The sequence below is a fragment of the Penicillium verhagenii genome (genome assembly GCF_028828195.1).
Source record: "Penicillium verhagenii strain IBT 33310 chromosome Unknown utg000004l_segment0_segment0, whole genome shotgun sequence".
In the NCBI taxonomy this organism is placed as follows: domain Eukaryota; kingdom Fungi; phylum Ascomycota; class Eurotiomycetes; order Eurotiales; family Aspergillaceae; genus Penicillium; species Penicillium verhagenii.
Window position 1 is genome coordinate 1,152,459 of NW_026643168.1, and position 13,873 is coordinate 1,166,331.

The 13,873-nt window shown below is 50.0% G+C and overlaps 6 protein-coding genes across 6 annotated transcripts; 3 read left to right on the forward strand and 3 right to left on the reverse strand.

The window, feature by feature from the left end:
• Positions 1-1,353: 1,353 nt before the first annotated feature.
• On the reverse strand, positions 1,354-3,471 carry N7466_003361 (cytochrome P450; the record flags this gene model as incomplete). Its single annotated transcript, XM_057162758.1, has 8 exons — positions 1,354-1,582; positions 1,634-2,051; positions 2,136-2,304; positions 2,361-2,779; positions 2,865-2,987; positions 3,055-3,141; positions 3,206-3,250; positions 3,309-3,471. 8 exons carry the CDS (start codon positions 3,469-3,471, stop codon positions 1,354-1,356), a joined length of 1,653 nt encoding a protein of 550 aa, XP_057023873.1.
• A 282-nt stretch (positions 3,472-3,753) lies between these two features.
• On the forward strand, positions 3,754-5,548 carry N7466_003362 (cytochrome P450 monooxygenase; the record flags this gene model as incomplete). The annotated part of the gene is made up of 2 exons (XM_057162759.1): positions 3,754-4,779; positions 4,835-5,548. The coding sequence occupies 2 exons, from the start codon at positions 3,754-3,756 to the stop codon at positions 5,546-5,548; spliced, it is 1,740 nt and encodes a 579-aa protein (XP_057023874.1).
• Positions 5,549-6,606: 1,058 nt separating this feature from the next.
• Positions 6,607-8,431, forward strand: N7466_003363 (FAD-binding domain-containing protein; the record flags this gene model as incomplete). Its single annotated transcript, XM_057162760.1, has 2 exons — positions 6,607-6,896; positions 6,964-8,431. The coding sequence occupies 2 exons, from the start codon at positions 6,607-6,609 to the stop codon at positions 8,429-8,431; spliced, it is 1,758 nt and encodes a 585-aa protein (XP_057023875.1).
• A 365-nt stretch (positions 8,432-8,796) lies between these two features.
• N7466_003364 (NAD(P)-binding protein) lies at positions 8,797-9,916 on the reverse strand (the record flags this gene model as incomplete). The annotated part of the gene is made up of 2 exons (XM_057162761.1): positions 8,797-9,190; positions 9,258-9,916. The coding sequence occupies 2 exons, from the start codon at positions 9,914-9,916 to the stop codon at positions 8,797-8,799; spliced, it is 1,053 nt and encodes a 350-aa protein (XP_057023876.1).
• A 494-nt stretch (positions 9,917-10,410) lies between these two features.
• On the forward strand, positions 10,411-12,094 carry N7466_003365 (FAD-binding oxidoreductase; the record flags this gene model as incomplete). Its single annotated transcript, XM_057162762.1, has 3 exons — positions 10,411-11,214; positions 11,309-11,478; positions 11,578-12,094. 3 exons carry the CDS (start codon positions 10,411-10,413, stop codon positions 12,092-12,094), a joined length of 1,491 nt encoding a protein of 496 aa, XP_057023877.1.
• An 86-nt stretch (positions 12,095-12,180) lies between these two features.
• N7466_003366 (uncharacterized protein) lies at positions 12,181-13,259 on the reverse strand (the record flags this gene model as incomplete). Its single annotated transcript, XM_057162763.1, has 2 exons — positions 12,181-13,112; positions 13,178-13,259. 2 exons carry the CDS (start codon positions 13,257-13,259, stop codon positions 12,181-12,183), a joined length of 1,014 nt encoding a protein of 337 aa, XP_057023878.1.
• Between the last annotated feature and the right edge of the window lie 614 nt (positions 13,260-13,873).

A 13,873-nucleotide genomic window follows, 5' to 3' on the forward strand; every position in this document is an offset into this window, starting at 1 on the left:
GGGTAAGCAAACATACTCCCTTACGGTAAATGTTTCCATGCGTACATGGATATGCGGGATGACATACCCCGCCCCCGGGTCGATATAGATACAGATAGACCTGAAACACTCTTTCCACTTACCCCTTAACATGGTTCATGAAATTTCCAGATGTATAGTGGAGGTTCAAGTGGGATACAAGAAGCAAAAGAGCACAAGATTCTTGGAGTTTATACAGTCAACGGGACTAAATAGGATCATGACTACCCTGTAAGTCTTACGTAGCTTTTCCACAAGGCCTAGGTATGCATGAAAATACATCAATCCATGAATATACACAACAATGCTAAGGATTGGAGTTTATAGACCATCAGGTCATCACTAAAGACATTAACTGGTATGTATAATTCTTTTTTTATGTAAAACTCATAAATATTAATATTTACAAAGTTGATAATTCTAATACCAAAAAATCAGTTTATTCAGCTTAGTCAAATCAGTAGGATTATAGAAATCAATCAATCTCTATATATTGATAGTAGTGGTGGCATGCAATGTATGTGCACATGTGGCACTGGAAGGGTAGTGATATCTGCTGGCGGATGGTGGTGCTATATTATCGGGAATATATATATACCAACGAGCACTTGAGGGGAACGCTATGTATGCTGTGCCATCAAAGTGCACGCACGGGTCGATCCAGCAGTGGACAATGCCCAGGCGAGACTACTGCCTAAAACAACAATCTGGGGTCAAATGAGAGATGTGTAGGAGTGCGTATTCCAATCTAGTCACTACAGCCGCTATACAGTAATGACAGTGCTGACTGTACCGTAACGGCATGTCAGGAAACCGTAACGATATGTAAGGACGTACTTCCCCACTACATTAGGTACTTCTACAGAAGAATTCTGACTTAATTAGGTAATATTCTAGAAGGGGTCGGTGGGGTTGAACCCCCAAAATAGGAAAGATAGACCTACTTTTTCATACATCTTCCTAACATAGTAAGAATCTACAATGATCCTTATGCAAACCCATGGGATGGGTATGGGTAAGGGTCCTGTCCACACCCCATGGGCCCAAAACCCATGGAACATATGGCCTATATGGGCAGGCCCATGGACAAAACCCATGGGGAATACACATGTCTACACTTAGGCTGGACCCGAGAGATAAGGCAGTCTGTTTCACTCACCGAGAGACCAAGTATCCGTTGATATATCATCCCAAAATTCTGCCATGGTAACGAAATTGAAGCTTATCTTCACTGTTTATCTACCCCATTGTATGGTATCAGTTGCTCCACACGCCGATCACGCCTTCCGAGGCTCCAAAGTTCCCATAAACCATGAAAGGATTGCTAGCGGCAATTTATGGGAAATGGCAACCCGAACTATGATTTCGGACCCTGACCCGAAGCCCTTCACTCCCCTTCGCCGGCACTGGAATAATATAGTCCATGTTGGCGTCAATATCCCTAGCGCGCTGCGTATCATAGAGCTCCAGCGTGGGACCTTGGCCTGGGCTGCCATCATAAACATCGTATTTAAGAAACAACGTCGCCAATATGATAGCCATCTCTCGTCGTGCCAGGGTCATACTGCAGGCGATGTGAGAAATGGCCCACTCACAAGAGGAATTCTAGACTTACCCAACACAATTTCTAGCACCACGAGAAAACCCAATAAAATAACGTGCCAGCTTCGGGTCGTCGATGAAACGCTGGGGTCGGAAGGCATATGCGTCACTACCGAAGGCCGCCGGGTGCATGTGGATATCGAGCGGAGACATGCTGGTTACGGTGTTTGGCGGGACGATATAGGTCTTGCCCTGTTGCTTGTCTTGGTAGACGATTGGGATCTCGGGCGAGATCCGCACCTGTCGGGCCATGACTCCGGGGTGTAAACGAACCGCTTCTTGGATTATGGCGTTAAGATAGGATAGACCGTCAACCTGAGAGAGGAGAACATGCTTAGGGTCGATTTCGGCCTGGAGGAGTTCTTTTTTGAGCTTGTCCACCTCTTGCGGGTGGGCGAGAAGCTGATAGAGGCAGCAGGTTAAGGTGTACGCTGCGGTTGTTCGATCAGTACACTGTTTCTCCCCTTTTATGGTTTTTTTTTTTCTTTTTTTCTCTTGCGGCACAGAACGCTTACCGGTGGTGCCTTCACCGGCGAAGACCACCAATTGTGCCTCACTCGCAAGCCGCTCATCTTCTTTCTCCTCGTCAGGCAGCGAGCTGTTCAAGATACCCTCAAAAATGGTACTCTTAATGCGCTCCGGATTCGGAGATTTTCGAATTTCACGGACCTTGGTAAGCCACCACTATATAACAAGGTGAGAATATGTTGCAGTTGCAGCGTACATGCACACAAGCTTACATCTTGTCGGTCGCGTAGCTCACCGAGGGAAGGTAGTAGCAATTTGACAAGCCAGGACGGCATGTTCTGCACATAGTGCACCAGCGAGGGTACTAACCCGAAGATGTGAGTGAGATAGAAAAAGACGTCAGTCGATTGAAAAAAACTGCGGCCGCAATCGGGTCGATCTAGAAAATCAAAGCACTCGCCGAAGGCATATACAGTGATGACATCGCTCGCACAGGCCTTAAACAGATGGTGCATGTGCAAAGTCTGGCCTGTCCTGCCAGCATTTTCCATTATCGTGACCATCTTGCCCATATATCTCTTCATGATGGGCTCCAGGCGACGGATGCTGGCCACAGAAAAAAAGGCATTGAGGGCGTTCCGTCGTTGACGATGCAGCGAATGGTCGGGTGTCGACACGATGGAATACGGGGCTGCGTAAATAATTCAGTTTGCTTTCGATTAAAATCTGGGTGTCTATGATCTATAATCTTGTCCTGAGGGGGACTTTAGACTCACTGCCCGTCCGCTGGGCAAACCAGGTCGGCTTGTTGGTCTTGCGCGCCGGATTGGGGTAGACCATATCGATAAATTCGGGGTCATTGAAATGAACCTCATTTGGAGTTACTCGGACAATAGGGCCTAAATCGCTCTCGAGATATCAGCTTATAGGAAGCAGCAAGGCTTATGGTATATTTGGAGGACGAACCGTATATTTTATGGAGTTGCGCCACACGCTTGAAGTACTGCCCACCCTGAACGATCTCGTAGTACGACTCGTACAGATATGTCAAGGCTAGACAAGTGCTTGTCAGGCCGTCTGTGTGGCTCGTGATATTGATTATGACATATGTACTCACCAGCTAGCTTTGGTCCAGGAATATTTGCGAGGGGTGACCAATATACTTCCAGGGTTGAAGTTAGCCTTGCACTACAAGCCGTCACTAGGTCCACTGCTCTTACGTGAGTAGATTGCCCATACCACCTGATAGGCCATCAATATGACTAAAAGAATGGAGATTAACTGAGTTGAATTCCCAATATTCCCAATATTGAGGGCTTCAGATCCCCCGGGTCGCAGAGGAGGGGTCGAGTCGGACATGAGACCAGATACCAAGCCAGACATCTTCGACAAAACAGAATGAGACAATTAATCAAACCTTCGTCAGTCACCAACGCTAATTAAATGATATATTTATGTCATGTGAAGTAATAATCGGCGGTAAGCGTGCATTGAGAGAATAAGCATCTTGGTAAGCTGGCGCAAGGTAAGCCCACCGACTCCCCGCATCCTAGTGTAAAAGGCCGCCGTTGTATGGTTACAGACAGGGAGGTAAGGAGGTAAAGAGAGACAGTAACCAATTGGTTACTAAAAATTGTTGAAGGCACCCCCAACCCTACGACCTAAATGGATCACAACATATCATCCACATTTGTCATCATATTTGGGGTTGGTTTCGTATTCCTCTGGAGGATTTACCGTACTATCCTCCCCAAGCCCATCCCCGGAATTCCTTACAATGAAGCCTCCGCCAGGAAATTGCTGGGCGATATCCCCGCGATCCGGGCGCATATAGCATCCACCAAAGGAGGCACCTTCATCACCTATGTTTTGGAAAGCATGCAAAAAATAAATTCGCCGCTGATACAGGTCTTTATTCGGCCAATGGGCAAGCCACTGTTGATATTGGGAGACTTCTCCGAAGCGCATGATATTTTGGTCCGGCGGAACAAGGCCTTCGATCGATCGCACACACTCGGGGATCTAGTATCGGGTCTGGCGCCCGATCATCACATCCATCTGAAGACCAACGCCGCGTGGAAATCACAGCGTCGACTCATACAAGACCTGATGACCCCGTCTTTCCTCTATACGGTGGCAGGGCCCGTTATCCATCATAATGTGGGCAACTTAATTGACCTGTGGCGGGCGAAGAGCAGGATTGCACAGGGACGGCCATGGCATGCTGCAGGTGATATTAATCTGATGGCGCTCGATGCGGTAATGGCCTTCGCTTTCGGAGAGAAATTCAATCATAACGCGACGAAACCCACTTTTGAAGCGATCCAGGCAATAGGTGTGGAAGCTGCCACACAAGCGACTCGGGATGAGCCGTTCATTTTCCCAACAGGCCTGGTAGATGAGGCATTGCAAGCCACACTTGACCTGACGGAGACTGTGGGGGAAGTGCAAGGCAATCCAATCCCGAGCTTGACATGGGCTTACGTGGTACGGCGACCAAAGATCCGAAAAGCCATCCAAGTCAAGGAGGAGTATATCTGGCAAGAATTGTCCAAGGGAGTCGAGCGACTACAACAAGGCGAAACGTCAGTTATCCAGTCAGCCGTGGACCAGATGATTATGCGGGAGAAAAGTCTAGCCGAAAAGGATGGACGACAGCCCGATTACTTCTCGCGAGTCATGATCGACGAGGTAGGTTTCGCCATGTATTCCGGCTATATTTCACCCGCTCATTATGGATGAACAGATTTTTGGCTTCGTATTCGCTGGGCATGAAACCACCAGCACGACTCTATGCTGGGGCCTCAAATTCCTCGCTGACCAGCCCCAGGCTCAGTCTAAGCTTCGGAATGCGCTGGAGTCAGCATTTGCACCCGCCCGTGCCGCTAGACGTCATCCCAACATTCAAGAGATTACCAACACGCATATCCCGTACCTTGACGCGACCATAGAGGAGATCCTCCGTTGTGCCGGTACGGCACCCGTAGTCGATCGTGAAGCGCGGGTGGACACTGAAATCCTCGGGTACGCCATCCCCAAAGGCACAGTGGTGACCTGCCTGGTGACCGGACCCAGTATGATGAGCGCAGGCTTCGCCATCGACCCGGCCCGACGAAGCTTCACCAATCAAGCCACGGAAAAGAGGAGCCAATTCCGATCGTGGGATCCCACCGACATTGCCCTCTTTCAACCCGATCGCTGGATGGCTGAGGGTCCGGACAAAAAAGGAGGGGAATCGTTCGATCCCACGGCCGGGCCGCAGCTGGCGTTCGGGCTGGGCACGCGCGGATGTTATGGCAAGCGACTGGTTTATCTGGAGATGCGGATTTTGCTGACCTTGGCGGTGTGGAACTTTGAGTTACTCGCGTGCCCGGCAGAGCTATCAGGATACCAAGCCTCCTTGATTACCACCAACGAGCCACAGCAGTGCTATGTTCGCTTGCGCGAAGTGGCTCGATAATGGTGATCCTCTCGGATCAGATGACTACGCAGCATAAGCATTGTCTACCTAACTTATTTTACCCCTAAGCGAGCCATCGGCCCGGACACCTCAGAACACATAGTAAATGCACTGGATTACAACTTGATAATTTAACAACCATAGCTTCTCTTGAGCTGTCCTTATAATAGTTCATTCTTTAGGCTGTCTATGGTAACGCCATAAAAGCATATGTTAGATTTCACCAAACTGTTAATCTAAAATCCAGTTCTAATGGACACATAAGATACGAAATTTGAAATAGTTCATATGCGTGGTTGTTGAATTATAAAACTTTCTAAAAACCATGTGTACTATGTATTCTGAGGTGTCCGGACGTCCGATTCGCTCGTGAAATACATTATTTAGAGAAGCTGAATCATGTCGCATGAACCCCTCTAAGGACCGGCAGTGCTCAGATTGGCCACAAACAATTTCTCGATATAGATAATATATGACCCTTGGATCTGCTAGCCCTAAACAGCTAGATGTTAACATGCATTAAAAGGAAGTTTAATGAATCTTCTTTCATTTCGAGCTCATGTATGTTACGTTTATTCGATACTTTCTAATCTGAAACACCCAAATTTCAGATTCTGACCCACTTGAATTTAGTGATCAATACCCTTGCTGCTGCGAATAGTTCTGATAATGTTATTTGAGCAGAACCGGGTTGGAAGTGAGAAGTGGATTCCCGCAATACGAGGAGGAGTGTAGGTTACTCTCACATTGTGTCTATATTAATCATAATCACGTTGATAACCCTGTGATCAGGAAAACGCGTCGTGAGCCTATTGGTCTGCAGGCAATCTAACCATGCATGCTTACCGTGAGGCTTTACATAGCGACCCACTAGGATTCAGTGAACAGTGCCTGTAGGGAAATGGAAGATGAGTTTGCTTGGGGCCAAAAGATTTGAGCAAAAGCAATAAAACAGAATACAAGATACCTGGAACCCGTTTGCTACGGGGCTCTTACTCTCTAGAAAGGCTGCGAAAGAAAAATTTCTGTTGAGCCTCCATTTATTGAAGCGGGTCATAATGCGCGGTATCATGCTTAGCATCATGCACGCGCTGGTCTTTGCAGCACCGATCTTTTCCGCATTTTCCTGCGCAAGTAACTCTACAAACAGTGGACGACCCGCATATCGCTTTCTTCCAGGTGATCCTGACTGGCCAACCGAGGGTGAATGGAATAAACTGAATGAGACCATTCAGGGACGCTTGATCAAGGGAGTCCCACTCGCCCACACGTGCTTTGGTCCAACCACTAGCCAGGCTGAAATTGTCTGTAATGCCCTCTCGAATGATTGGGATTATGTCACTCCCTTGTAAGAGGATCTATCCTTTGACCTGCCCCTGCCACAATGAATATGCTAATGATATGGGACTTTCTAGCCTCGGGGACCCAGTTAATGTCATGTCGCCTTATTGGCAAAATGACTCCTGCAATCCGTTCTCAGCCTCTAATGGTAGTTGCCGCTTGGGCAACATGGCGTCCTATGCTATCGAGGTGACCGATGCCGCCACGGCAATTGCAGGAATGTCGTTCGCGAAAGAGAAAAACCTGCGACTGACGATCAAAAATACGGGGCATGACTACCTCGGTCGCTCCGCTGGAGAGGGTTCTTTGGCTTTGTGGATGCATAAATTAAAGGGGATTTCGGTACTCACCAATTACACTGGTGTATCTTACACCGGGCCGGCGATCAAGGTCGGGGCTGGAGTCGAAGTATGGGAGGCCTACTCTGCAGCACAAGCAGAGGGTATGCGCGTCGTAGGCGGTGGCTGTCCCACCGTGGGGGTAGCCGGAGGGTGGCTGCCTGGCGGCGGCCACGGCCCTCTGACCTCGGCTTACGGGCTCGGTGCGGACGAGGTGCTGGAGTATGAAGTCGTCACGACGGATGGCCATCATCTTGTAGCTTCCCCCGCGGGTCCCCATGCTGATCTTTACTGGGCGCTCAGTGGTGGTGGACCGGGTAATTATGCCCTAGTACTTTCTCTAACGATCAAAGCTCACCAGGATGGGCCTGTCGGGGGCTTGTCACTAACATTCACCAACAACAATGCGAATGCCTACTGGAGCGCCATCGCGGCCTGGATCCGTCACCTGCTCGTAATCGACCGGACTTTGCCCGCTGTGCACACCTCTGCCACCTTCACCAGCTCGTTCTTTTCTGTCGATTTCGTCACCTTCCCCGGCGCTACGTCCGAACAGAACATCATTAGCGCGATAGAGCCGTTTCTGGCCCAGCTTAAGCAACTCAAAATCTCTCTCGCAAGTATCGAGACCCACCTCTCGCCAACATTTTATGACCATTACCAGTACTTCACCACGGCGTCCATCAATGCCACCAACGAAACGCTCAGTAATCGCCTTATTCCCCGCAAAACGGTGCAAAGCCATCTCCCTGCCCTGATTCAGACTTTTCAAGACATCAGCAACATCAATTCAGCCGCTGTCTTTGTCATCAACAGCGCCAATGTGACCCATCAAAACGTGGGTAACGCACCCGGATTCAACTCCGTCCTGCCCGCCTGGCGCTACGCACTATTCGAGTTGAACTTCGGGCTAGAACTTTCTCCGGAAGCATCGTGGGATACCATTCGCAACCATCAGATGCAGGTCAACGACTGGGTCGACAGGTTCCGACTGCTCACCCCAGAAAGTGGATCCTATATGAATGAGGCGACGTGGAACAATGCGCACTGGAAAGTGGATTATTTTGGCTCTAATTATCCACGCCTCGCAGCGATTAAAGCTAAGTATGATCCAGAGTACTTGCTTTTTGCGAATGCAGCAGTGGGCAGCGACGTAGCATGGCGGACAGATATAGATGGCAATGGGAGGTTGTACAGCCGGTGAGGCTTTAGGGCAGGGGTTTTTGTATATTCATAGACCTATCATATCTCAGTACAGCTTGTGTGTAAGTGTGTGTGTGTGCGTGTGTGTGTGGAAGCCAATCTCGATTTTGGCTGCAGTGCGGCCTGCAGTGCCCATTTGACTAAAATATCGAGAAATCAATTTTCTACCGTCAAATATAGAGTATTCAAATCAAAAGCAATCATCTTACTGATGCGCTGGCAGGTGGTTTATACTTGGAACAAGCCAGGCTAAAACTCCAACACACCATGTAAAGAATCTCTGTCTATCTCTCTCTCCCTCTCGCGCGCATTACACTAAGCCCATGCTTGGTCCTACATCAACCACGCTCTGTCATTTCATGTCCTTCAAACATCGCGGAGTCCTGCCTCATGTGCAATTCCAGATTTCCTCGCCTCCAGAATCTGCAGCGTCTGCTCAAACACCTTCTTCTGTGCACGCTGTCCGACCTCTGTATAGATCCACGCTTCCACATCCTGGTTCGACCCATCGCTCTGGAACTCGCCATGCGAGCTGGCGGGAGCTGACGCCGCAAGAACAAGGGTGCGGCTGCCAACCTCGGTAGTGCGATCTAAGATGCGCCGTATAAGGCGAAGCACTGCGGGAGCTTTGCCGCTGTTGCGCTCTAGGTTGGAGGTGCATAGACCAGGGTTAACGAGATTGATAATCACACTAGTAGAACCGAGGCGAGCGACAAGTTCGCGCGTGAAGAGAACTTCTATAAGCTTAGTAGCTTGGTATCTAGTTATAGTAAGAAGGTAGATATTAGTAATCATACATAAGCGAATGAAGAAACTCAAGTGCTGACCTTGGTTGCTGACTAAAGTCAGTCTTATCATTAAGCTTCGTATATAGCTCAGGGGAATTAATCTCCGGGAATTTAGTCAATCGGTGCGCCTCAGAGCTCACAATCACTAGATGTGGGTATGGCTCCTTCTCCGCTAATACAGCACTCGTCGCCTCCAGCTTAGGTAAGAGGGATAGTGCTAGTAAAAAGGTGTTTAGAACATTAACCTGGACGGCTTGTTCATACCCCTCGTGGACCTTCCACTCAGGCGAATTTATTCCTGCGTTGTTTATCAAAACATCTAACCGTGGAAGGTCTATCTTCACGCGATCAGCGAACGCTAAAGTTGACTTAGTGCTCGAGAGATCGAGGGGCCATATCTCAATGGCGTCCGGCTCGGACCGTTGCGGGTTGTTCCGCAAAATATACTCTTTAGCCTCTTGACCCTTGGCGATATTGCGTACGGCGAGGATCAATCTGGCGGAGTTGAGGCGGTAGAAGTGCTGTGCGGATTCGAGGCCCAGCCCAGAGTTGGCACCGGTAACGATCACGGTTTGCTTGGTGAAGGACTGGGTTGGGAGCTTAGGGGTGACGAATAATTGCGAGTAGAAGAAAAGACGAAGCCCCTTGCCGAGATTGGGGCTAATGGGGAAGTCCTCCCGATTGGAGTTGGCGGACATGTGTACGGGTCTGCGAGACAAATTGAGAACTGATAGCACAAGAAGGCCGAAAGAACATTACTGATTAGATGTATATATAGAGTCGTGCGTGCGAATGGATGGAAAACGCATGTGGATGTCGTAATGATTAATAATTCGATCTCCCAATCAAAGAGATTAATTGATCCAGATTGTAGCCTACCGATAACCCTAGAAGCGGGCGAATAATTCCACCGAACACCTACTCTGCTCCTGAATGCACCCGAGCCCGACGGAGAGCGGGCTAATTCGTAGCCCCGGAGAGCAGGAACGCGTAAGGGTGCTTTACCCGAAGAAAGAACTTCTTATGCATGCTTACCCTGCACTAGTAAGCAGTTGGCCTGAGAAGCCAAAGAAAAGAGCGGAGAAGAGACAGTTTCAAACAAGGTTGGCTTCGTACCATGAATTAATTGCCTTGTCGAGAGCTGTTAAATTATTAAATTACGTACTTTTGCGTCCACTGATATTGGGAGACCATGGCCTCCCCTATGCAAACATTAATCCAGGCCGGTCTGAAGGAGCAGCTCCTGCTCCCTTCCCAACCAGAATACCACACCCTGCAAGCTGCCTCTTGGTCGAAGAGCGCCCGATTGAGCCCAGCGGCTATCCTGCGCCCCCGATCGGCTTCGGAAGTATCAACAGCGCTCCACGCTCTGATCACCGCGGGCCGGAAATTTGCCATCCGCAGTGGGGGCCACACGCAGTATCCTGGGGCCAATGATATCGACGGGAACGGGGTGACCATCGACTTGGGGCTGCTCGATTGGACCCGCTATGACCCCACCACGGAGACCGTCGAGATCGGGCCGGGGACCCGCTGGAAACAGGTCTACGCGGCACTGCGAGAGCACGGGCGCGTTGTCGCCGGCGGTCGCGATGGCAACGTTGGCGTCGCCGGCCTGCTGCTTGGCGGAGGCAAGACGTTCTTTGCGGCGCAGCGGGGGTTTGCTTGTGATGACGTGGTGAGCTTCGAGGTAGTGGTCGCCGGGGGGAACGCAAACAAAGACGAAGGCTGTTCAGTTGTGACGGCGTCGGCCGAAGAGCACCCGGACCTTTTTCGTGCGCTCAAGGGCGGTTCCAATAACTTTGGGATCGTTACAAATTTTACAATGCGCGCGCTGGTCTGCGAATCGGTCTGGGCAGGGTTGAACTTCTTCCCGAAGGAACGAACAGAGGAGACCGCGCAAGCGCTCGTCAACTTCACGGACTGTGTAGACCAGTATCCCGATAGCCATCTCTTGTACTTTCTATCGTATACTGGTAAGTTCCATTGGAGCCCTGTGGGTGAAATATCTGACCGAATGTCCTAGTAAGTTGTACAAGATTCGCCCTGTGGGTTTACCAACCTTGAAATAACGATATCTGGCATGGCAGCCCGCATTTCATGACATCGTCGTTGTTACCGCGTATGTGCAGCTCGCGGGGATTGTCAAAGCCCCGGCCTATCAAGACTTTCTAGCCTTAGACCCCATCCTCGACACGACCAAGATAACAACAGTCGAGAATGTAGTGTCCGAATATGACATTGCGCCTCCCAACTACCAGTGCGCTCCATTGCTATCCCCTTTCCTCGTCGTAGCAGACCGTCATGAACGAGCCCCCAAGGAGGGCGTATGCTAATACTTTTTCGTTATCCTCTGCAGCAACAACTTTTTCACCTCCACCTTCAAAAATGACACTCGGGTCGTCGCAAAAGCTGCATCGCTTCACCAATCCCTAGTCGATGAGCTGAAAGCCTTCATTCCCGACGGCGACTTCATTACCCAGTGTCTTCTCCAACCGCTCCCTACGCGGTACGGGCAATTGTCCGCCCTGTGTACCGGCGGAGACAACATCATGAACGTCTCAGCACAGCCAGTGAACGGACTCCTATTTGTTGCCGTCGCGATGGTGCGTACCCCCGAGCAAGAAGCCTTCGTCTATCCAAGACTTCGAGCCTGGGTAGAGGCGTTGAAGGCGTTTGCGACGGATGTGGATCCGGACTATGGAAACCTCGAGTGGGTGTACATGAATTATGCTGATAAGAGCCAGAAGGTGTTGGAATCGTATGGAAAAGAGAATTTGAAATTGATGCGAGCGGTCGCGGCGCGATATGACCCGGGCCAGGTGTTCCAGACGCTGTGCCCGGGAGGATTTAAGCTTACTCAGGTGCGGGATTAGGGGTATTTTTAAAGCCTATGAACTTTAAAGTATTGATTCAAAATATATCAATGTCTCAATCTAACCGGGCATTCCATTTCTATATTCTATATCATCCCTTGTCCGGGCCCTTTACAATGTACATCTGCTCCCGCATCCAGAAGCATCTCTACAGCCGCCTCAAACCCTGTCTCAGTCGCCAAGAATAGAGGGCTCTTCCCCTCTCTCGTCAGCCCATTGATAATCGTACTTTCCCCTGCGCAGTACCGCAATAGGCGTTTCAATAGCCGATCTCGACGATTTAGCACGGCCCAGTGGAGCGCTGATCGATGTTGATCATCTACGATGCCGATCTGCGCCCCGTGCGACAGCAGCAGATTTGCAACCTCTTTGTGTCCACCTAAGACGGCGTGCACTAACGGGGTTCGGCCCTTCCCGTCCTGTTCGTTGCAGTTGGCCTGGTGCGCTAGGAGAATCTGCACGATTCTTTGGTGGCCTCGTCGGACGGCCTGGTGCAGTGGACTCAGCACCCGCGGGGGAACACCATCCAGGTTTAGGTCTGGGCTCACTAGATCGATGCCCTGGTAACCCACAGCTACTCCAGTTTCACTGCTGCTGCTGCTACTGTTCCCGTTGTTGCTTTTCTGGGGGCTCATCATGGGAATTTCGTGGTGAATGAAGGGTGTAAACGCATGCTGGGTGGGGGGGTCTGTGGTGGTTGGGGCCAGGATCTGCTGTAGCAGATTCGGGGCACAGAGAGTTTCATGGTCAGATAGGAAGCAGTCGTCCGGACTGGTGATGTTGATGTAATCTGGTAGGTCACCCGTGCTGGCTTCGGATCCTGTTCCAATCCCGGGAGGGCAGGTCCGCTCGTAGAAATCAAATGCAGGCGCCACTGTGGCACTCGGTGATTGCAGATTTGTGTTGTGTTGATGGTGGTTGTCGCCTGTCCGTGATAATTCTGGGCCCTGAAGCTCCGAGCTCAGGCTGAAATCAAGGAAGTCCTGTGGGCCTGTGGCTTTTCTTTGACTATATCTCTCTGTGGCAAGACGAAAAGAGGAGTCAGCTGGGAGCCCTTTGTTTAATGAAGTGCCTGTTACTGACGGCGAAACCTCCGCTGCGCAAGTTTATTCTGTTCCCGCCGACGCTCCGTCTTCTCCTGAAACTGTGAATCATTTTGCGCCATCGGGCTTTAATTACTGCCAGTTGATCGTGCCAAAAAGGACTCCCCTTGCAGCAATTGCTCACAATACACTGTTTGGTTACCTTTGTAATCTTCGTGTCCGGAAAGGTGACCGCCACAGGCTTTGGAGTCTGGAAAGTGAGATCTGGTCCTATCGCCACGGCGCGTATCTGGCTCTAGGTGTTTGCTTCAAATGCTGATGGGGGCTAATCTTTACCCCTCTTTCTATTTCTAGTAGGGATTAAGTCGAGAGTGGTTTTTACTGGCCCCTGCTGCTACCTAGTGGGTAGTCTCGCAGCCTTGTGTCGATAACACAAGTACGGAGGAATATTCTGACTTGCAGGAATCCGTGTTTGACCAACGGCACTTAAGCGACTGCAAGAAAGATTTATGGATCCAAAGCTCCCGGTAGGCCTAGAAACTTAGTCCCGATTGCGCCATAGAATGGGATTGAACTCGTTCGGAAATTACCTCATGGCGTTTACCCAATCCATTGAGCGATATGGTCACGACTCACGATGTCCAGGTACTGACTGCCAAGGTTGCCACCGGGGCCATTCTTCTTCTTCTTTTTTTTTTTTTTTTTTTTTTAAAAAGGCAATTCTTTGTTTGGTAGA